Source organism: Anastrepha ludens, chromosome 5 (assembly GCF_028408465.1).
Source record: "Anastrepha ludens isolate Willacy chromosome 5, idAnaLude1.1, whole genome shotgun sequence".
Classification (NCBI taxonomy): Eukaryota; Metazoa; Arthropoda; class Insecta; order Diptera; family Tephritidae; genus Anastrepha; species Anastrepha ludens.
In genome coordinates this window covers 41,017,703-41,042,997 of record NC_071501.1, presented here as the reverse complement: position 1 = coordinate 41,042,997, position 25,295 = coordinate 41,017,703, and the positions used below count along the sequence as shown (strand labels likewise).

Below are 25,295 nucleotides of genomic sequence, written 5' to 3'. Positions count from 1 at the left end.
AATATATAATACATGCAACTCGCATTTCGTACAAAAATCGTTACTGTATTGGTTGGCTAAAAAAAATAAAATAAAATCTTAATGCTCAAAGGATGTCGCCTTGTCTTAATTATCTGCAAGAAATTTGTTTTGACTGCCAGGCTACACGAGCATTCTTGGAGAATAGGATAGGATATGACCACTTTTTCATTAACACCGTAATCAATTTTTGCAGTCGCTCTTTCGACAATCGAAAAAGAGTAAGCAAGTCTTGCGTGTTGATACCACCCGGAGGCATACTATAGTTAGGGTCAGGTAAGCGAAGATATTGATTTTAGAACTAATGCCAATGTAAAGAAAGCTGCATTGAGAAGACATAGCGATCGTTTCAACAGTAAATTACCACACAACTTTTTAATTACATTCTATAACCATTAATCCAACTACCTGGGAATACTTTTGGCACCTGCGCCGAAACTTTGTAGACAATTCTCCACCAGAAAGGGGAGGTGGCTTAGACGCCTAAGCTTCTGAGCTAATATTCAGAGGACAGTTTTAATGCGTTATCCCTCAATCGCGCTGCAATGATAGATTGCCTACCTGAAGCTGGTATTGGGTGTATAAATGTGTTTCTGTGGAATTTTTTCAGGCACTGAGCGTGTTCAATTACTTTTTTCCAGTTTTTTTTTCTACGCAACCGGAACGACACGAATTTATATCCGTACATGCATGGCGAGTGTTTATGCTGCTACAATAACAACAACATCAACAACTGTTTTCCATTCGGTTACGGAGTGTATTATTAACGCAGAAACCTTAAGATAACAGGCTCAGCCTCGTTACATACCGGCACTCTAAAATATTCCTTGACGAATCACACTGCATAACCAAGTTTCTGGTATGCTTGGACAAATGTAATTTAGGGGGTTAGTGGTAGGCAGAATTAAAAAAAGGATTTTTGATTTTTCTTGAAGTATAATATCTTAAAAACATTGTGTGAAAATTTGAGGTGAATCCGACAAACACTTTTTGAGTTATTCAACAATTAACAAAACGCCCGGCGCTCTGGTGCGTTCGAAAACAACTGGTGATCACTGTAACTTAAAAACCGCTTGGTAGATTTCAATAAAATTTATATTGCTTTTGAAAAATATAAAAAACTCGTGCTTGATCGAAGGATTTTTTTTTTTTCAAAAATTTAGATTTTTTTTTAACAACTAATTGTCGGTTTTTTTCTCGAGAATCTGAAAAATATTTCCTGAGACCGCCATATTGTTAATTTTAAATCAGGCACAAGATTATCTATTAATAAAACTAATTTCTCTTCTCCGATTGATTTTAGATGAATGCCCAAAGCCTTGTGATGATCACCGCAAGTTACTTCTGAAGAAACGGGATCCACACAAACAGCGATAACTTTTACAATAATTAATTTTTTGTTTTAAGGGGACAGATACCTGTAAACGGCCATATTTTCACAGATTTTCATTAAAATTATTTAAAATGAAGAAGTCAATATGTTTTTTTCAAAATTGGCATAGAGTTTATTTATACATTAATATTGTATAATATAATTTTATTTTATTTTAACCATTTCAAATGGCGGATGTACACTCAATTCTTACAGGAAGGTCGCAGCTTCTCAATCAGCGGGCATTGTAGCATCGGTGTCAGTGGCCTGAATACAAAAAAACAGCACTCGATCGCAAAAAATAGAGTCGTCACGGTTGGCGATCTGTAATATAAGAAATACTTAAATTTACGTTCTTAAAATTTTTTTTTCGAAATTTTACATTTAAATTTTGCTAAAGTCAAGTCGAAACATGATGTATTATTGCTGAATAGTTTTTTTCTTTGTAAAATAAAGCAAGTGGCTAGAAAAAAAAAATATTGAAAATCATCATTTTTTCGGGCCTCTGACTACCCCTAACCCCTTAAGATAAGAGGCTCAGCCTCGTTACATACCGGCACTCTAAAATATCCCTTGACGAATCACACTTCAGAACCAAGTTTCTGGTATGCTTGGACAAATGTGATTTAAATCGGTCCAGACTTATATCCGGGCAAGGGCTGTCAATAGGTTTATGAGCGTATTTTGTAATTGTGTTGAGTTCAATTAGCACTACGCAAGGGGAGCATTATTAAAAAAACATTTCTTTGCCTATTTTATGTCGCTCTCCATTCGCCACTTCTCTGCTCGCAAAATCTCTCTGCTCGGCTCACATTACGAACAATTTTCGTGTGAAAGCAGCAACAAAGTTATCGACCAAGGCTCGCGCTAGCGAATATGGTTCTAGCTCATAAAACTGGTTTAACTCACTATTTTACAGACACAAGTAATTTAAGGAAGTTCTCAGTTCATTTATACCAGTTGCTAACGCTTGGCGAATCGAGGGTGTCTATTACTAGTATCGCCCGTAGTCTTAAATTCGGCTAATAATAATTCTCATTGTAATTAGTTGTTGTTTTGTTGTTCTATTTTTATTTCAATTTCATCTCAATCTTTGTTTCTTTATCTTTATATCCATCTCTTTCCATCCCTATTTCTATCTCGGTTTTTATCTTTATCTCACCAGATATTTATTTTTATCTCCACCTTTATCTTCATCTTATCTATCTCTTTATATTTACATATCTTTATCTTTACTTAAATCGTATGCTTAAAATGCTGCTTAACAAAATATGTCAAAAAATGTCCTGTTTTATGGACTATATAACGCAAGTGGAAAAGTGAAGATTAATGAATTGAAGCAGTTAAAAGAAGGGGCGAAAAGTTTTTGATCGACGACGTAGCCGAATGGATTGGTGGGTGACTACCATTCGGTAGTGCCCGAGTTCGAAACCCTGGGCATGAAACACCAAATGGCAGGAAAAGTATTTTCGTATAGTAGTTCCGAGTACATATCCAGCATGAAAAGCTTGTCATAAAACGATTTCTCGTTGGGAGACATCATAAATCTGGCATAAATCAAAAGGCACACCACAAATAGGAGGGGGAGCTCGGTAAAACCCCAACAAAGGGTATGAGCCCCAATTATAGAATTTTATGGCAGCCGGTTCTACGTTACTGGAATGCCTCCCGACCAAGGGATGCCACCCCAGTAAACTAGCCCTGTTTGTACGATACTAACTAACTATTTCTTTATATAACTATAACCCAACCTGCCTAAACAGCATGTTTTCTGGACCTACCTTAGATGAGTTAGATAGTCACGACCGGTGACTGTAGGGTTTATTAAACTGCTACAACAATAACAACAACAAGCGCCAATATTATATATACAGTCGGTCTAATAGAAGCGTGGCCGCCGAAATTCAGACTTAGAGTTCCGTTATGAAGAAATTTTAATGCGTTTTACAGGTTGCAATTTGTTAGTTTTGTGAGAAATTTAGAAAGCGTACGTTGTTTTTACAAAATAAGCTCCGCATATGAGAAACAATTTGAAGCAGTGTTAAAATGTACACTGCCTAAAGGTCCAAAATGTCACGTGCAGTTGGCAGCAAAATATTAGAGTCGAAGACCTTCATAAATAAATGGATGCAATGGTATACCATGTCTGAGTGCTGCACTTGCTAGTTGTCCCGACAAAAACAAAAAAAAAATACCGAAGTTAAAAACGTTGACGACTTCCTCGAACGAGGCAAAAAAATACCTCTCCAAAGCAAGATCAGAAGATCAGTGATTTGTTTGTAACAAAGCCGAACTTATCGTTGCGTGAAGCTGAGCAGTTGTAAGGAAAAGTGGTGTTAATGTATCCAAATACACGATTCGAGGGCGTTTACCTAAGAAGACACTTTAAAACAATTTATCTTTCATTATCACACATTAAAAAAATACTTGTATGGGCTAAGGCAAATTCAGAACTGAAATGGGCAAACGCAATATTATATTTACGGTTGAATCTTCCTTTTGGGTGAATAGTTGGTTTCATGTTTGGGACAGCATCTCTGGAAAGAGATTTGGCCATTTATTTGTGTTTACCGCTAATTTAAATGCATACAATTTACCAAAAAGTATTATTACAGTCAGCAGCTAAGACGCTTGTGTAGAGTGGCATTAAGTAAGTATCACATCTGCGCGGAACGAAATTAAGGGGTTACATACATAGTTAGGGAATACATTACATAGTTCAACAGCGTCAAAAATGCGCTAAAAGAAAAACATAACAATAGAAATAACTATAAAAAATCTTTATACATTGTTTATTAGTACTTAAACTTTATAAAAAATTGATTTTAATTTTTCTTGACAAAAATTAGTATATAAAAAATCGCGTGACCCAAAGTAGAATCAAAAAAAGTTACTCCACGGTCTGCATCATTTCACCTTGAAATGTTGATGGATCTGTAAAAAGTAAAAAAATCCTTGTAAAATAAAGTTGTAGTTACAGTTATCAAGCCGGATTTTTTAATTTGGAAAAATTTTGCAATTTACGGCATTTTAAAAAAAAGTATGCGTTTTAGGTCATAAATGTCACACTTCAATGATGTTTATAAAATTTTTTTAATAAAAATATGAAAAATCAAATCTAGTAAGTAGTATTTTTTTATTTATTTACATATAAATATTGCATCTTACATTTCAATAATTTATACAATAATTCATTTAAATACAATATATAAATACATTCGATGTGGTACCAGCTGGTGCTAGCAGGGGAAGAGAAAAACCCTCCTCTACATGGGGAAGATCAGGTGGAGAAGGACTTGGTTTCACTTGGTGTGTCCAACTGGTGCCGGTTAGCACCGAAAGAAACAACTGGCGCGCTTTGTTAAACTCGGTCAAAATCGCGTAAGCGGCTTTCGCGTCAATTAAGAAGAAGATATAAATACATAAAGAAAGAAATAATAAATTTGTGGCAATAACAATGTTCTCTGTCACAGCTCAAAAATTTTTGAGTGCTTTAATTTAAATTAATCAAAAATTAAACTCTGCAATAAGAAGTTCTCTATAGCGTAAAGCTGAGTATATGAAGCAAGTTAGTATTTTCCAATTGTGGCCATTAAGTATATTTCCATACGTGGTTGCATTTAGCTTTAGTAAACTACATCTTGCTTTGAAAATTGTTGTAATGTCAGCTAGTCGCATATCTCCTTTAATACATGATTCCCTTTTGAGTAGTCTAAATGTTTATAAATTCGCGTCGCGTTGAACTGGGCTTTTTGCCTTGCCATGTTGAGATCTTTTATTTTCATTTTGGTAAGAAGCTGCACACAGCGATCTTGCCAGTATATAGCGGTGATGTTTTTTTTTCAAACTTCAGACCGAGCTCCTATGCCATTCTGATGCTTAAGCCAAAACACAATTTTACTTAAGATGCCTTGTGCTAGTTTGTGTGGGAATCTGTTGCAATTGTATTTATAAATGGTTTTCCAGATATACTTCATGTGTAGTTCTAAAGAATAAATGTGGCTATCTTCTAAATTAGTTTCTAGTGTTATTGCATAATTCGGAGTGAACTCGGGTAGTTTGACGATTCTTTTAATGAAGTAACTTTGAAGTTTATTTACTTCATCGAATAAGGCATACCCCCAAACTTGCGCTGCGTAGGTTTCTATCGCTCTGCATACCGCTTGGAACAGCTTCCATTTTGATTTTAAAGAAATGAATGGATTCGCTAAAAAATCGCTAAAAAAACTTTTGCTGAAGTATTTCTGGCTTCTAAGTGCTTGCCGAATGCCATTTTGGGTGTGAGAATGACACCAAGATATTTATATTCGACTACCAATTTAATTTCCTCACCTTGGTACCACCATTTTTCTGCCTGGGAAAGTCGTCCACCTCTTATAAAGACCATCATCTTCGATTTATTTGGGTTTACTTCCATATTCCATTCAGCGCAGTATTTCTCCAGGTTATTAATCATGGATTGCATGACTTTAGGGTTATCCGCCAGGAGAACAATATCATCGGCATAAAGAAGAAGTCGTGTATTCATGCCCTCAACCAATAGTCCACCTTCCAAATAGTCGTGCAAATCATTTAGGTATAAAGTGAACAATAATGGCGACAACAGACATCCTTGTTTCACACCAGCAGGGCCGTGGAGAGAGTATTCGGACCCCGGGAGAAACTTGAGATGCGGGCCCCTTCAAATTTTTTTTATTTATCAAAATCAAAAAATGTCTAGTCTATAAAAAGTATTATTGCTATCTCTGCATTTAATTATTTATCAACGTAAGGACAAATTGCTTTAAAGAATAACTACGTTTCAAAATTGGTCTTCATTTAAAATACAACTATCTAAATTTAATCTAATCATCATTATAATTATTAATTACCTTATAAATTAGTAGCATAAAATGTTCTATTTTAATAAGAGCTCAATAATATACAGTTTTGTATCACCATTTTATATTTACTCTTCGTAATCGTGATCATAACATTCGATATGGTGACACCAAAAAAGTCTGTGACGGAACTCTGGTAGAAGTATTATTTACTATATCTTTTCAAGCAGGAAATTTTTTGGAATTACCCTCGAGTCCGGGCCCCTCTGAAAACTCCGGGCCCGGGGGAAAAAGTACCCGTCCGGTCCAAACCGCAGATCTAGTATTCCCGTAGATATTTTCTATCAGGTTCGTTATTTTACTAGATATTCCCATCTGTCGAAGTTTATAAATCAACGGTCTCCTCGGCACCCTGTCAAAGGCCGCCTTGAAATCAGCAAAATATGCGTAAACGCAAGATTATAAATATTATCTACAGTTGAATAGTTTCTTCAAAAGACGTCTTCGAATTCTGTGAGCACGTTGTTTTTTTTTAAGTTATAGAGAAAACACTTTCAAATATTTAAAAAAAACCGCATCAAAAAATATTAAAAACTGTATGAGTTCATCATGCAGACCGTGCCGGAAAAATTAGTTTCGAAAAAACGAGTTTAAAGTTTGAGGTACAGGAGCGCCCAGATTGCTCTCGACCTAGTTAATGAAAATTTCACAGTATATTCTTAAGATTGCTGACATATTTCCAAAATCAATGTTCTATAGTAAAACAGGGTGTTTATTGAAAGAAATCAGAATCATCTTTTCTGGTGAAGCTATGTTAAAAAGCAAAATTGTTGCTTATGGAGGTCGGGAAACCATCACGTGATCGTCGAGAAGCCAATTCACCCTCAGAGAGTAACAGTTTGAAGCGGTGTCATCATTGGCCCATTTTTCACTAAAAATGCTGCTCGAGCGCAATTTCGCTCAACGGTAAGCTCTACAAATTTTTTGTTATCGGAATTTGGAACCATGAGCTTGGACGATCTTCGGTTACAGCAGGATGATCGGTTTTTTGGGCGCTTAATTCGGTAATCGTGGTATCAGATTCTTAAGGCGAATATCGACCATAACATTCGTGAGATGGAACCGGAAACCGTGACCTTGGAAATCTGGGTTAGCAATAAGTGCTACTGCGAAGCGTGCCAAAACAATTTTTTATTCATTTTTTTTGTTCAGTTTTTTGGATGTTTATATGTATAGCCATTTCTGTTTACTACATAGAATACTTTATTCACGTTCTCACTTACACATTCCACGCCATGCCGCAGTTAATAACCCTTAGTTGTTTACTGAACTTGCTACAGTTTTTTTATCGCTCCAAATATTTACTGTTTTAATCTGTTTAAAATTAAAACTGGTATTAAGCTTTTATATTTAGTTTTGACAAGAAAAAAGTGGTTCATTCATCCTTTACAGATTTATGTTCAATTTGTCGGTGCGTATCTTACTTTTAGCGCTATGGCCTACAGGGCACGCCTTTGCCAAAAAGCTTTCGCTAGAGTATAAAAACATGGTATGCTAAAAATAAAATTAAATGCGTAAAAGAAGTAGATGTGATGCAATGAGAAAATAAAAACAAATTCATGTTGATGTTTCGGTGGGTGACTTGTTTTTTTTATTGTGCATATCTGAGAAAAAAGTGAAGTATACTTGGTCTTGCCATAAATTCTATGACAAATTTTCCAATGCATACAGCGAAATCAAGTTCGCAGAAAAAAGTTCCACTATTTTTGCTTTTGTTTGTATGTATTATCTACTAATAAATTATAGTCAGTTTATTGGCAAATTTCTTTTCTTGACAAAGGAGTGGGGAGCTAAGGAAAATCGCATTGCAGTGATTGCATTACAAAGTGCGGTAAAAGTACAAGTGAAATTTATGAATTGTTGAAAAGATGTAATATTTTGAGAATGTTTTTACCAAACGTTTGAAGTAAGAGACAGAAAAAGAAGTGGTCGACCTCGCGTGGTTCGAACCGGTGCTGTCATAAAAGCCGTTCGAGAAAGAATTCGCAGAAATCCCCTTAGGCAGCAGAAAATCACGTCGAGGGAAATGAATCTATCGACCAAACCCATACCAGAACTAGTTAGAGATGATCTCAACATGAAAGCCTTCCGTCGCTCAGCTGATCATCTTTAGACTTGATAAATGCAAGCAGCTTCTTCGGTGGCATGCGGTCAACGGCCATGGAAATATTCTTTTCACAGATGAGAATATTATTTTCGCTGTTGAAGAAAGTATTATTAAGCAAACCGACAAAATTTATGTTAAAACTTCTAAAGACACAAATATGTTGTTCTAAGGGGAGTACAGATTTGAAACCATTGGGCTACAGCATGTGATCAGAATTGAAGAACATGACCTGTCGAAGACCTCACAGACCACATTTGTTTTTACAAAGTGAAATCCGCGCGTATGAAAAACTATTTGAACCAGTGTTCCTATGTACACACACTGAAGGCTCGAAAATGTCATGTGAGATGGAATAGGATTTTTTTTTTGAAACAGGGAAAGTAGGAAAATTTGGAAAAGTGCGAGGACCGTGCTTTACGTGGGATTCGAATCCAGGATAGTGCACTTACGCTAGACTACCGAGGCTAGGGGTGCAATGATATACCGAAGTTAAAAACGTTGACGACTTGAACTTGGACGAAAGAAAAAAAAAACACGAAAAAGCACGATCAGAAAATCATTGATTTGCTTGTGACACAGCCAATTGGTGGTTGTTGTTGTTTTAGCAGTAATACAAGCCCTATCAGTGTAGCGTATATCACCGGTCGTTCTCCTCTAACCTGCCTGTTGTGCATTTTATATATTAAACATAAGCGAAATAAGAGAAAACGTTGATTTTATATTTTGATTTAAATATAAAAAAAACAATGTGTGTTAAAATAAAACATCAGAATTTCGTGAAGATTTAATGACAACATGCTTGCCATTGAGGGCACCTTCACAGTTGGGAAAATTCCACTTGTTGAATGGGGATGCATCCATTCTTTGGTGGAATATCCTTGGCTAATGCCGAAATTATGGCGTCGCAAACTGCGCCTAAAATGATTCCCAAGTGATGTTTGCTTGTTAGTATTCCACAAGCAAAGAATCATTTGGGTACCTGCCATACAAGTCGCTTCTTCTAACGTTGTTGACTCCATGCTGGCGGTCGTGGCGGAAACTCCCAAAAGTATCAAAGTGCTGATAAATATAGTAAAACCTGTTAAAAAGAATACAATTAGTTTTATTATTATTGGTAAAATAACTTTTATTACAACAATTTTGTGATGCTCATAAATTTGTTTGTTTTCCATTATGTGGTACAATTATCTGTTTGGCATTTCTTCACAGTTGGCAAACAATGTTGCTAGCAACATTTCACGGCAAGCCAAATACATACATACATACGAAATTTCACGGCTGTGCAGTACTACCTTTTAACACTAACTGTTAATAAACAAAATGGCAGGCAGCTCTTCTTCTTTCATGATTACTTACTTGAAAATTACTTACCGTTTGACTACTTTCATGACTACTTCTTTTTTTGCCTTTTGCTGCTGCAGAGTGTAATTAATATCAAATAATTTTAAACCAAGCTTAACACACGTCATCACCAGTTTGCTAAATAGCTCGACAAAATTCTATGGAAACCACGCTCGCAGAGTATACCGTTATTTGTTTAGAAAATATCAATTGCCGAAAGCAAAATACATATTTTTCCAGATAATATTTTGTAGGAAGAATTGGAATGTTTACTTCTACTCCATTTAAATATTTAATTTTTGTCACATACGAAGTAAATTGCGAAAAATTTCGTATAAAAACATTGCTTCTCTGTATGTATGCATATTTGTGCGTACCCCTTTATGATATTTACACCCACATTTGAGTAAATTATGGCTAGTAACAAATGTTCACTTTATTTATCTACAAAACTACCACAACTTAGATAGAAGTGTTTTTACAAATGTTAAAACATAAGTAGTTTAAAATTTTCGTAGAAATTAGCGACACCAACTGTTGATCTGCTGATTAAATTATCAGTCAATCTAATGGCCAACCGTGGTAAACTTTTAGTGCATATATACATATTTATGTCTCTAAATATTTACATAATATATCAATTCTTGCTAAGATAAGAAATCACTTGAAAAGCGGTAAGCTTCCAGTCTGTGTACCATATGAACAAACAGTGCTAGTAAATTCTTAGGCTCACAGTTCACCATTTGACTGCCTGTCGCGCCATATGCTTATGGACATACATATATTATGCCAAGCTGCCGCAGCGAGCATCTAATAAATTATTAAACGTTGCAACGACAAGAACAGCAAGAGCAAATTCGCGCGCAAGTGCATCCTAGATTATTAGCAACCCAAAAAAACAATTCTATACTTCAGGTAGTGGTAACGTTGGTGAACTTGAATTCCAGAAGCACATACAAAAATTCTTCGAGTGCTGTGAAAAAGAAAAATACATATCAAGAAATTGTTTAGTTCTAAAATGTTACGCCCACAACACAAAGCAAGAGTGTATCTATTTACACTGGGAATAATCCTTATTTACTTTAGTGGCACATGCAGCTCATCTCAGCCGCCGTATCAAGTGTCACTTTTTGTCTCACTGCATCCTCGCGCACCGCCAATACATTATTGTAATGGAGTAATTGTGCATAGTCGTTTGGTCTTAACCACCGCCAGTTGTACCTACTATCAGTCGTCAGTGATTGAAGCGGATGGTATGCCTGCGTTCCGTATTCCAGTGGAAAAAATCAGTGTTGTACCAGGCATAGCGGGAAGTTATAATGTTGTGAATACCTTCAATGTGTTAGAGGTTAACATTGCGCAAGGTTTTAATAGCAGCACTTTGGCGAATAACTTGGCGCTTCTCCATTTGGATACGTCCTTGCCGTTGGGCCGACGCGACGATATCCAATGGATTATATTAGATGGTTATGGGTACGAAGCGGAAGGATTATACATGGCGGCATTTCCGGTTAGTAATATTCACAGTGTGTATGTGCGTGCATACGAGTATGCATATCGTGTTGAAAATTTTACCCATTTGGTTACGTAATTTGCGAATCAGGCAGTAACCTCATTTTTGCTGATAATTTTTTGTTCTACTTGTTGCGCAATTTGAATATTTTACTCGTGTTTTACTCAGCGGTAGCGGAGTTTTCATTCCTTCATTTGTACAATTATAATTGTGTTTATGACAATAATAACAAAACAAGAAATGAAAATAATAATGAGAATAAAACCAGTAATACCAAATAATACCATTCAGTAGGGCCCAGACATGAAATACTTACTGATGGAAAAGCGTTTTTCTAATAGCGGTTGCCCAAATTAAATAGAACCTTTCGGAATGAGCGAATTGCCATTCTGAGCGACAGTCAGGCGGCACTCAAGACATTGCTAATCTTTGAGATTTAGTCCTCATTAGTTCTTGTGCGCATCGACAAACTGAATTTACTTGAAATGCACAATCGCATTCGGCTCAAATTAAGTGAAGTGTAGTAGGTTCCAGGACCTGTGAGCGAAGTAGCGAATGCATTGGCTAGATAGACTGCGGCCTTGTTATTAAAAGGAACTGATCACTTCTTAGAACCATAGAAGCGAAGAGCTAAGACTACAAGATGTGAACTGGCACTAAACTAAGAGGTTACGCTAGGCGAAATCCTTACTGGGGGGTTTAATCAAAAGAGGTCAGACAACTCATAACCCGCCCTGAGGACAAACTGAGAAATTTCATGGGCATTTTCATACTACAGATTGCGCAGCTATCTGCATAGGCTTGGGTACATTCCACTGACTGCTGTCGTTCCAGCGACCAATCCTCAGAAACTCCTACAAACCTTATTCTCGCTGTAGCATCACATTCGAGAAGAAGGATTAGATATGTTGGCCGGATGCGGCCAGAAGAAAAGAACAAAGTCTCAGCCCATACCAGCTCCATCTTAGGTTTATTGAAAGAGCGGGGCTTGGTGGAGGTACTGTGTTGAGTAGAATACACAGAAGATTGTGGGGTGCATGTGCATATCTAAATTTCATCCAATCATTCATCCCAAAACGGTCAAAGGCTAATTACCGAGTATATTCCTGCCAAGAAAAATTCCACATAAAAAATAATAGTGAGATATACAAGTACACTGATGATCAAAATAATGGATACGTCATATTTTGTCACGTTTTCTTGAGCTGGGTGTGCATCACTCTTCAAACACAAAAACAAACCCGGTACTCCATTTAGATCGGAATTTTAAATTTTCACACATTTTAAGGCTTGCGCCAAATTACTTGGAATAAGTATTGAGATTTGCGCTAGCTCGACCGATTTGAAAACACCTCTAAAAATTGGTTTTCAAAAAACTACCCCAGGTAATAGTTTAAGCTTAAAAGATTTGCAAACAAAAATTTTAAAACTTTTATCAACGGAATGAATATAATTAGATTGTTGATGCTATTTTTATAGACTTTCGGTTATAAGAAAATGTAAATAACTAAGCCAAATTTCGACCAATTTAGACTTTTAAGGCATCATTGAAAATTCTCATACGCTCAATTTTCGACAAACAAACAAGGTGGCACAAAACTAATCGACCAATCGGAAACGGCCATTATTTTTGCGGGCATTTTTTGCGCAAATGGTTTAAAACTGTTTAATTGTGGATCTTTAGCTCCTGGGCGATGCTACGACTACTAACATGCCGATCAACTTCGATTGTTTCTATGATTTCATCGACATTATCGACATTTTTTTTAACATCAAAAATGCTTGAACGAAATATACGAAATCAACAGCAAAAGAATTGTGTGAAAAGTCAAGCATAAACCTTAAATTGTCTCTTCGAGATATCGATCACTACAGCCATCTACCGAGAAAATAATGGATTTCTTTTTCTCCAAGCTAATATTTGACACTTGTGATTCAGACAGATGTAGTATATAAGAACAAACAGAGCGCGTTAGGTCAAAATAACAAAGATTACCGCAATCATACAAAATAAAGAAAAGAAAAAAGTTATTCAAAACTAAAATTGAGGATTAATTTTGCGTCACCTTGTATATATTCGTATGTATATCAGCAGTTTTCCCACTTAAGCTTAAGCGTTTCTATCATTTTTTGGAAAAAAAATGTTTAAAAATTATTTTTTATAGAAAACACTCCTTCCAAAAGAAATGGTGAAACTTTAGCAGTATATGGCGGTAATGTTGTTGTCGTCACATCTGGAAAAATTAGAGGTTTAACAACCACAATCAGTAAACTTGCCAGATGCAACGTCACCTTTATGGAATAAGGCATAAAGGCATGAAAATACATCGTATTAGACTTTACTTTCAAAATTATTGTTTGGATCAAGTCGCATTCCTTGCACGCTTCGGCGATGGCGGCGTTTATTGACGAAAAAACAAGTTGTCACTTTTGAAAAGATAAGATAACCTGATGTCTGAAATTTGTAAGTAGCACATCGACCTACAAAATTCACTGTTTGTTGCAGACTTTTGCCCGGTGAGGTCATTGCCTCTCAATTCTTGTCATCATAACAGCTAATGGGGGAGTACGCAACCTGCTAGAAATTACAACAATTTTTACAATAGTGTCAACTAACAAGCCTCTTACAAGGGTTGCCTTTTACATTTTGCATCCAATAATCAAAACACAGTAAGATAATATTAAAAATGTCTTTATTGTTTTTCAAAATACTCTCCTTGGAAGTCAATAAACTTCTGCATACGCTTGAACCAATTTTCAAAGCACTTTTGTCACTCAGAACTGGATACCTCCAATATCAGCTGCTTAAAGGCGAAACTTTTGGGTTATTAAAAGAAAATGTACTTACCACTCTCCTGATATAAGTTTTCTAATGTGCAATTGATAAAATTGTCCCACAAGAAGCCAAAATGTCACCGAAAATTTCATCTTGTCACAACACTGTTAAAGTTTTACCAGTTTACCAGATATAAATATGGTATGCATATAGGTGTTGTGCAAACTATTCATAGGCGGTCCCACCCAGATCGCCTATTTTGAAATTTGAAAAATAAAAACGGAGGAACTTGCAGTTTTGTAACGCCTCTGAGAAACTTTTTGATCCCAGAAATGCACTCTTTGCTTGTCTTTATTAAAAACCATTTTTTCTATGTATCATTTGGTGTCTGATTTCCTTGGTAGATTTCGGGTTCGGAACCAAACGAATGAGGGTTCCACGCAAACCCACTCGTCTATGGTGGTTTTTCTGAGTTGACCCATTCATTTATTAGTCCTTTTGATGAATATCATCTGAGGCGGCAGTACACGAGGTGTAATCTTACTGCCTCGTTGTCGACTTCGTTGGCATCAATTCCGCAGAGGTGAGGTGACTACCACACCAATATTTTATTTTTTGTTGCCAGAAAATGAAGGGCATCGTAAAATCTTTAGCAAGCTTAGACATAAATATCGGATTGAAAAGACAATAATACAAAGATACTCTACTATGAGTATTTAATGTGATTTCAATGTGAGGTGACATATCACACCAAAGTCATCATCATCATGTGTATACACGTAGGACTTGCAATTTAGAAATTGTAACTTCCTAAAAACTAGAACTCAACCAAACCCTGAATGCACTGAGTTGACCAATATGGCATTCCATGCAATGCACTCCTCCATCTATATTAAAAACGTGAATACTTAATAACCCAATAGAAGATATTGAGAAATTTTTCTGCTGACACATGTGTTATTGAGTTGTCTTAGAAAATTCGCCGTTCAATCTTCACTCGAGTTAAACAAAGTCTCCCAAGTACCAGCGGAATATCGCAGGGCTTGTTGTTTAATGATATGACCTAAGTACAGATTAATTTTCAACAAAGGCAGTAAAGTTTGGAGCCCGAATCCTGATACCTTATAAAAACTAGCTGCTCTCTCTATAGCAAGGATCTTAACTTGGAACAAACGGCAATTATTTTGATTAAATTCATTCTAATATGCAGACTATTCTGATTGTTATAGCCGCCTAGAAGACAGACGAGCTGTTGACAAAAGCCCGTATTACTTTTACACTCCTTGCAGAAGTTAGGTATGTCGCTTGCTTCCTGTGTGACCATTACGGAATTCCTCCGAGAGAGGGACTGATTTCAGGACACTTAGTTTAAATGGACCCGATGTCTATATTTAGTTGTGCTAAAGTAGAGAATAGTACAATAGATAAATACAGAATTTTAAAAATAACTTTTTGTACTTCATGATGCGCGGGACTAAGCCTTGTGCAGCCCTCGCCAGGTGTTGGGTATATAAGTAGAATATATGGTAAATGACAACACTGTGTTGCTAGCAAATTGCAGAAAATGATATTAGCCCTTCCATAGTGATAATTTCTATATCGAAGATCGGCATACATAGGTGTTATAGATATTTGGACGTTCGTGTGCAGATCATCGTCCTTATTTCCACCAGAACTCAATCTGGTGTCTTTATTTTAGAAAATACGCTTCTCGTCCTTTCTGAGCTTCCTATAACACTTCCTGCATGCTTCTAGGTATTTGCCGCCTGTTCCAATTGCAAAACGAGTTTCCCTTGTATCACTACTTTTCAACTGACTATTAATGAGCTTTGCCCACATCGCAATAACAGAATAGTGTTTAACTGCTTCAAAACAAGGATCTGTCCAGCTAAATTGTACCATTCCCAATATCGCATTGTTCTGCTCGTGAAATTATACTCGTACTTCTTGAATAATATTCTACTTATCATCACAACGTCCCTTGAGAAGTAGCAGCTACTGAAAAACTTTAACAAGGTTGCTTTAACATTTTAGTTCACTTTTGACGATCTCGTGGAAAACAAGTGATATTTACTTATTTGCCAATGATAAACTATTTTTATGATCTTTATGGCCTCTACAAAGTTCTCTAAAAACGTGGCAACTTATTAGGTCCGTGCTTGCCGTTGTATCTTTTTTGTCAACAGGTCTGTATAAAAATGATGTAAACAACGAAAATTTACAAGTTTGATGTCATATAAATGTATTTAACTGCAATTTCGCACATGTTTTTACTTATCTTATGCTTCGCCGTAATTATTTTATAACTTTATTATTTATGTACATATTTACGCTTTTTAGTCATTAAATGTGGATCCACATTACATGATGTTGGAGAATCTACGAATATTGCCTAATGAACAATGCGCACAAGCGGATGTGATAGCACCAATTATTCGAAAGGAGGACATTTGTACACGTTACCCATATGCGAATTTAGTTGGACCAGATTGCGAGGTAAAATATGTTTTACATTTATTAAAAATATGCACACATCATTCATTCCATTTCATTTATTAAGGGGTCCCGGTGGGCTGGAGCTCGAAAATTTAGGGACATTTTAGGACTATTTTTTATATTACAAAAAAAAAAAAAAATGAAAAACGATATTTAAATTTTTTAGGTTTTTTATTTAACGTCTTTTACATACCAAAATGAAAAATAAATTTAAAAAATGGCACTGAAGTTGACCCCCCGAAAAATTGGACCTGGGCGGTGTTGTTCATTTTAGCCCTTCTATTTATCTGAAACACAAAAACCAAAAAATTATTAATGAGTATGACTGTAGTCCCGTACGAGAATAAAAAAAAATTGGACAAAATGGCACGGTTTTGAATATGAAACTCTAAAATTCGTTTTTTTTTTTATTCTTTAATCAAAAAAATACGAAATAATTGAAATAATAATATGATTATAGTACGGGCGATAGCCATTGATGTTGTGAACAATATTTCAATATTTCAGACAATTGGCAACACCAGGCCAAAAAAGTCGTTTCGAAATAAATGAGTTTAAAGTTCGAGGTACTGGAGTGCGCGGACCGCTCTCTACCTAGTTAATGGGCTGTAGAAGCTATAATATTGGAAGTTTGCGCATGAAAATTTCACTTTCGAAATATCGAGGATACAAAAAATCGATTTTTTCAAATTTCTAGGCCACCGGGTCCCCTTAAGTCTACTGTTATAAAACCTTACAGACTGGAGGTATAAAATAACTTAGAGATAAGATTTCAAAGTAATTTGATTCCAAATTGGATATAAAAATAAGGATCTAGGAAGAGCGAAAACGATATCGAGAGTTTTAAACATTCTATTAATTCCAGTAAGATACCTAGAAATAGTTGGTAATTTAAATAATTTGATTAAAAAAATTTAACATGCAGGTGCAAGAGGAAAACGCAAAACCCTTTGGGAATATTTAAGCTTATCTAATTCATCAGATAAGACAAAGTCATAGCTAAACATCACTGAGTGTATTATACGCCTTGAGGAACGTGATTCTAAATTTATTAACATACAAGAGACGACAAAAGACGGGCGTGGCTCGTTAAAATCAAGAGATTGCATAGCAAACCGGTCAAAGCTGCGTTGAACTCCTTCGATCCTTTGATAAAATAGTACCTTAAAATTGTATTCTAAATTACTGAGGCATGTTCCAACTTAGAGCTCACAAGATAATTTAAGAGTGCGTTTTCCTAGTATAAGGATTCTTAAAGTCTCACGCGTTTCAGCTTCACAGTACAGTTTTGCCGAAAAGGAGTTAGCAGCTTTTGCCGCGGCGGCGACGATTTACTTCATTCCTTAATCAACTGCGTGTTTACATTTTTTGTTCGCTCGAGCATTTTCTCAACCAAATTTCAAGCAGGCTGCTATTTTTGATAGAATAAAGAAGAAAGAAAAGTATTATTAATTTTTTTTTTTTTGAAATCTTAAAATCAAAATAAAAAAAAACTTGCAAGCCACTTCAAGTTATTTCAAATTAGCCGGGCCTTTCATAAAGTCTTTTTAATTTTTAAATTTTTAATTTATATAAATATTTTTTTTATTACAACCAATGAATAAGTACCTATTTCTGTATTTTCCATTCAATGCAAAGTGGCTCAAAATTAATCATCTAATTTTGTTTTTGAGTAACCTTTTGAACACCAAATCAATTATCAAAAATAATTGACGTATGACGCCATTTGAAAACTTCCGAAAGGGTGATCAATTTTGATCCACTTTTTACTATTGAATCTTCAACGATAAAATTTAAAAACCCCACGCTTGATCAGACTTGCAAGCAAGAATTCGATCAAATGATAAAAAAAAATTCTAAATTGCTATTCCTCAAACTGCTCCGAAATATCAAAGCAGTTAAGGGGTTATATACAGTTAGAAGCCGAAAAAGCGAGTTTTCCAGAATTTTTTCTGAGAAAACTTTTAAATTTATTAATCTAAAAGTCTGTACACATATTATTTTATCTTTTAACTCTATTTTAAGATTTAGTATTAGTAAAAATATTTATTTGAAAAAGAGCTACAGCTGATTTCCGGAAGCTCCTCTCAAAACAGACGTTTTACGCTGACTACTATATCTCTGAACTGGAGCCTCTGAAATAAAAAATCCAAACAGATCTCATTAAAGTAATGTTAAATCTATTGATTAATGGAAGAAATAAGCAAAATAAATTTTTTTGACAAAATAGCGGTTTCTCAAAAAAAAAATCGATTTTTGGACAAAATTTCGGCTTTAAATTGTTTATAATTGATCTTCGATTAATTACAAAAAAATATATTTAAGAAGCTCGTGTTACAATTTGAGACTAATCGGTTCAGCCGTTTTCGAGTAATGTTGGTCACCGGCTTTGAAAACACCATTTTGAAAAAAAGCGCTGCCGCTCCAGCCTTGTACTTTAAAGCACTCTGAAACGTCTTTTAAAATTTCCGTGTAACTTCGAAAATATTCACCGGAACGATATTAAATTTTCTGTGTGTATTCTTGAATGTGTGTACATTAACCCTTAGGAGCATGGTGGGAAGCCAGGTTCCCACCTTCTTTTTTCTCAACTTTTCTCTACAGATTTCATATTTATGAAAATGGGACCGAGAAAATTTATTTATATGATAATCCATATATCAAAGAATGTAACTGAAACTAAGAAAATTGTTTTGCGTGAATTTATAAACAATTACAGATAAACAAATTGAAAAAATCGTCTATTTTCAGGAAAAAATTCATTTTTCAACAAAGTACATAATGTATAAAGATGGGACATGATACTATAAGGTTTTTGGGGTTGCTGATTACGAATCTGAGGTCAGATTTGAGAAATTCAATATGGCGGACCCCAAAAACTCCCTAATATCAAACTTGGTGAGTATCCAACAAGTTTTCAAAAAATATGTCCGCCATTTTGTATCCGCCATATTGAATTTCTCAAATCTGACTCAAGGTTCGTAATCAGCGACCCCAAAAACCCCCTAATATCAAATTTGGTGAGTATCCAACAAGTTTTCAAAAAATAGGTCCGCCATTTTGTATCCGCCATATTGAATTTCTCAAATCTGACCTCAGATTCGTAATCAGCGACCCCTGAAACCCTTAAAATTACATGCAATCATAAAAGCGGTTGGTAAGTAAAATGTGTGCTTCAAAGGGTTAAGAAAATATGATTAAAAAAAATCGATTTTTTGAAAATTCTAACTTTATATAACCCTTTAATGAAATTTCGAACGTGTTAATGCAAACTAGCATTACATCCATAACATCTCAATTAATTTGCCATTTGGTTATGAGCACCTGCTTATTCCTCTCAGTCGAGGTTGAACGTTTATTTCTGCTTGCCATTCATCTGAAATTGGGAAAATGCATTTTTAAACTTGAAAATAAAACGAAAATACAGTAAAATACTTACTCCGGTTGTACTCATCATATTGTTCCAGTATTTTATTGCTACAATGACTGTTTTTAGTCTACTTGTTCTTCTCTTTAAAAGTTTCATTATTTTTTCATTTCATTTTCATTATTTAAATTTCACAACAGATATCAACTGCCATTTTTCAGCAACTTTGCCACTGAATATTCCCCTAGTCCCCTAAAAATGTAAATACATGCAAATTTTGCTTTTGTACTACTGCCTTACATAGACTCGCTTTGGTTTCAAGTAAATTATCATTGAAAAAAATATAAAAAACCGAAAAACCTGTTATACGCCATACACCCGTTTACAGCTAATTAGAAATGCCAAATTTCAACTACTTTTATTTAAATTTTTTATAAAAATAAGTGCATTCTACAACAAATATTGTATAAATCAAGTTTTAAAACTTGTCAAGATCTATAAAAATTCGACAAAAATTAGCTATCAACGAGTGTAATGCCGAATAGTGGGTTCACATCGAGTTCGTGATAAGGCTGACTTTGTACATATGTATGTATGTATGTGCTACATGTCAATGTACTCTATTGTGCACATTCCAGTTGCCCGCCGATTTCCCCGTATTCAACTCCGATTATGGCACAGGACTGATTATCCGCAGCCACTTGGTGGCCTTGTTTTCGCACGTCATTGCCAGTGCCAACAACCAAACTACCACCAACTGCCATGATCAGCAACACCTGAAGGCCATTTTCACTGATGTGGGACCACATTTGGATTGGATTTACGGTATTATCGCTTATGCGGAAGCGTTAGCCTTAACCCAAAACGATTTCATGAACTCAGCACCTTACCAGCAAATTGGCAATAGCGCCATTATGTATGTGTCCAAAGCAGCAGGTAAATGAAACAAATCTCAAATTCACATTTTCCAATATGAAGTAATAAATCTAAATCTCATTATGTATTGCCTTTGCCGTAGAGTCAACATTGTTGGCAATCGGTTCAACAATAGCAACAACGCTGGAAACAACAGTCACGACTACCACTAACACAGCTACAGCGATGCCAAGAACCACAGAAGTAAATTCGCCGCAGCCACTTAGCGTCAGCAGAGCACACAAGGCTACAAATTTAGAGTTTGCGACTTTGCTCAACAGTTTAATGCTTTTTTTAATTTTTGCATATTTCAAAAACTGAGTGTGAAACTCAAAATTGAAACGGATGATAATTTTCGAATACCGTATTCGTATTCTTTTCATAACATTTCGTTATGCTGCGAAATTCACATTTCATTAAGTTTTGTATGTTAAGACATAACATAAGAATATGGTTGTAAATATAGGTGTAGTTAGTGTACGATAAGACTGATAAGCAACGAGATATTGAACCAATAAAAATTTCATATTATTTTCATTAAATTAGTATATATGTATTTATATGATTTATTATACAATTTGACAACGAAGTGAATAGCTGATTTTTCACCAACTTTATTTACACGCAATAACTTATATGTATGTGTTACAATTGTCAACTTATTCTATCGAAACGCTATACTACACATAAATTTATTATATTATATAAAAGTGAACAGAGGTTTGAAATTGAAAATAAAAAAGTTAGCGCGCACCACTGCAAATAAATAGGCGCAGCGAGGTGCGCTCAACTAAATGATGCGCTTGAATTGCGTTCGATATTATGTATAAAATGAAAAAAAATAAATATGGATGTATATATTTACAATATTTTGTTTTGTTTATTGTAATATAATTTCACGCGACTTGCTACATATTTAGCGAATATTTACCTGCAATAGAATATAGAAAATTCATAATCTCAATTTTTTTTGTTTTTCTGTTTTGAGTTCATGTTATATTCGAGGACATAAACATGCACTTAGTCCAGCAGCCAGCGATTTATCCAAATTTTTTCAATGCCTTCATATAAAAATTATGTTTGTATTTTATTGAGTGTACTTAAGAAAATCAAGACAAAGTAAAATTGCAGATTTAAATAAAGCTGGTAATTTAAATGATAATAAATGCATTTAGGTATTCACACACGACCCAATTCGAACTCTTCAAATCTTTAATTACCATACGTACGTAGCTACATGTATGTATGTGTTTCGATTCATACTAATCGATAATTTAAAAATCCATTATATTACATTGATCTAATTACAACACCCTATTACATTTTTTTTTACAATTGTTTAGCACTTTTATATGCGCTGAAAATATCTTACTTTTACTGTATAAAATAATGTAAAATAATTTTTAGGCAGCTATGCAATCAAGGTTATTTCAATGCGCTTTTTATTCTATTTAAATGCGCATAATTTGGCAGCACATCAGCTATCCACTCGGGGTTTATTTCAGTGACTTGTCGTAGAAAATTACGTTCGGTCAGCACAATCTCTGTAAATATTACATATTCTGGTTTGTATTTGCCATGGAAGATACTGGATGGGTGTATTCTGGCACGCTGGCGTCCTGCTATTGTAAGGTAGGTATTGTCTCGCTGCAGTTCAGCAATATTTTCGAAAAGTCCGATCAAGAGGCACTTACATACTTGATCTTGATTGTTGCCGCAGCTGTTCAATGGCAATTCCAAACGCTCAACAATTTCTTGTAATTGTTTTCGCACTTCACGCGCATACGTGAGATTTCTTGTGTTTAGAAAGTTGTCGTGGCACCACAGCTAAATATAAAACATAATGAAATCAGGTAAATGGAATGCGGTCTAACGCATTAATTGTTAATGTATTACCTTCACTTTTTCCGTCTTTAGAAATGCACTGAAGACATTGAGCAGTGTCAAGTGGTCACCATATTTGGAAGTAAATTTCGCATGTGCCAATGCAGCTAGCTCACGCTTTTCATTGCTAGAAACAAATACATTCTCGCCTGACAACACAGCGACCAAACTTAACATTTCTTCTAGGCAGCCGAAAGAAGATGCGGATAGTAACAATTTGCTGTAGCGTGGATCAAGAGGAAACTGTGACATTTGTTGACCCAATGTAGTAAGTTCAGGTTTGATTTTATAGTTTCTTACAGCTCCCAGTGCTTCCAACTTACGATAAGCATCATCCACGGCCTCTGGCGAGGGACGATCAAGAAAATCAAATGTACGACAATCGATGCCCAACGCTAGCAACTGGAGCACAGTGGAGCATATATTGCTACGTAATATTTCCGGCTTAGGCATATTTTCAAAGGACTCGATTTCTGCTTGAGTATAGGTGCGGTAGCAAGTACCGGGCGCATCACGCCCAGCACGCCCGCACCGTTGCCATGCCTGAGCTTGTGAGATGCGCACAATTCGAAGGGCGTCCAAGCCACTGTTATGGTTATAGACACGACGTTTAACAAAGCCACAATCTATTACACACCTTACGCCGGGTATGGTGACTGAAGTCTCGGCGATGTTGGTGGCTAAAACTATTTTACGTGCATTCGTCGGAGCGGGCAGGAAACACTCAAGTTGTTTGTTTTGCGGTAACTGCGCATAAAGTGGATACACCCGTACTGGGCTCAATTCAGCGTCGTGAGTCTGTGCATAATAAAAAAAATAAGTTAAAAGAAAGATATTAATACTTATCAGATTGCATTACCTTAGCAATTTGGCGTATTTGGTGGGCCATAGCTTCAATTTCTTCTTGTCCAGTTAAAAATATCAGCACATCATGGCTGTTAAAACGGAAAATATTTATATTACAAAAAAACTATAATATTAAAACCAAAAATTTGTTTTCTTACTTGGTTGGATCTGTGCGGTGCAATTGGAATAACGTCACTAACGCAGCATGCAGATAATCTGGTTGCGACTCCTTTGAGTGCATGACTTTTACCGGGTACGTTTTACCTTCGAGATAGATGCCACGTACTCCAAAATATTTTCCAAAATGATCTACGTCCATGGTAGCTGACTGAACGATAATTTTAAGAGGTGCAAGTCCTCTCTGTCTCCGCTGTTTCTGCGCTTCTTTTACAATGCCGAAAAGCACATCAGTGTTTATGGTACGTTCATGCGCTTCATCCAATATCAAAACAGAGTAGTGCCGCAACAACCGATCAGCGATAGCTTCGCGCAGTAAACAACCATCAGTGAGGAACCGTATACGGGTCTGGGGTGAGGTGCAGTCCTCAAAGCGCACTGTATAGCCGACAGTCTCACCCAGACGACAGCCTTGCTCTTGCGCCACACGGCGTGCTACAGTTATGGCAGCTACACGACGGGGCTGTGTTATGCCAATCACACCTTTTTGCGCGAAACCACTTTCAAACAGGAACTGTGGTATTTGGGTTGTTTTACCCGAGCCAGTCTCGCCCATCAATAGTAGAGTTTCTGCACGGCGCGCCTCCTGTATAAGCCTTTGGCGTACCTTGTATACAGGCAGTGCCTGCCGTTGTTGATCCAATTGCTGTTTCGATGGTGTGCCTTTGCCATTAAAATGCACAATATTGCCGTTAGAAGCAGGTATGGTAGTCGTTGATTTGCCATTTGAGGTAGATGTTGAGCTGCCGTTATTTAATTTATTAGTTTTTAATGCAACGCATTCCACACCATTCACCGGACTTTGCAATTTTCGCTTAATCGGAAAACTCGATATGTTTACACTATTCTTAGCGCTCGTTCCATGCGGTACTTTGCTTGTCAACAAATACTTGGACTCCATAACCGACAAAATTAGCCTAGTCTGGAGGTTGTAAATAGACAATTTTCGGCACTATATTCAGCACTTTTAATATATGGGTTTTATTTACGAAGCATTACCACTTTCCAAAGATTTACATTACGAGGAAATAAATTTATAAATATTATCGTAATTTTACTAAAAATAAAAAAAATAATACCGATAGTATCCCCTTCTCACTGGGATCACGTTGACAGCAAGTGACAATTCGCGGGCACCCCTATTCCAACGCCATGTGAGCAGTATGGTAGATAAGCCTCAAAAATTGTGGTAGATTCCAAAACATATGGTAGATTTACATTTAAGTAATAAAATGAGAAATTTTTAAGTTTAAGTTTTAATAGGTTATTAAAAGCTTTAATAGTTCATTAAAAGATCAACACATTTAAATGTATTACTAATAAAAAAGAAAAACACACTCATTTTCCTTAGGTATGTAAAAGCATTGATACTTCTTTCATAAGAAATATAAAAAACATGCATTTTTCTATAAGGAAATTTTCATATGTAACAACTTTATTCAAAGCACTCTCCATGTTTTATTTTGAAACCACAGAAGATGATAATCTGCAATTTGGCCAACTTAGTTGGAAATATTTAAATTATAGTTTTGAACTTTATCATTTCTTATGATTTAGGTAGAAAAGTTAAAAAATTAAAATAATCTGCGGAAGTTAATATTTA

At 35.6% G+C, this 25,295-nt stretch overlaps 2 protein-coding genes across 2 annotated transcripts; one reads left to right on the top strand and one right to left on the bottom strand.

Moving 5' to 3' along the window:
- Positions 1 to 10,443: 10,443 nt before the first annotated feature.
- On the top strand, positions 10,444 to 21,327 carry LOC128862786 (uncharacterized). Its single transcript, XM_054101525.1, has 4 exons — positions 10,444 to 11,228; positions 16,348 to 16,503; positions 20,509 to 20,806; positions 20,889 to 21,327. The coding sequence occupies exons 1-4, from the start codon at positions 10,737 to 10,739 to the stop codon at positions 21,104 to 21,106; spliced, it is 1,164 nt and encodes a 387-aa protein (XP_053957500.1). The 5' UTR covers positions 10,444 to 10,736; the 3' UTR covers positions 21,107 to 21,327.
- A 439-nt stretch (positions 21,328 to 21,766) lies between these two features.
- On the bottom strand, positions 21,767 to 24,831 carry LOC128862785 (ATP-dependent RNA helicase DHX33). The gene is made up of 4 exons (XM_054101524.1): positions 23,674 to 24,831; positions 23,529 to 23,604; positions 22,682 to 23,467; positions 21,767 to 22,612 (listed from the first exon to the last, which is right to left on the bottom strand). Exons 1-4 carry the CDS (start codon positions 24,591 to 24,593, stop codon positions 22,211 to 22,213), a joined length of 2,184 nt encoding a protein of 727 aa, XP_053957499.1. The 5' UTR covers positions 24,594 to 24,831; the 3' UTR covers positions 21,767 to 22,210.
- Between the last annotated feature and the right edge of the window lie 464 nt (positions 24,832 to 25,295).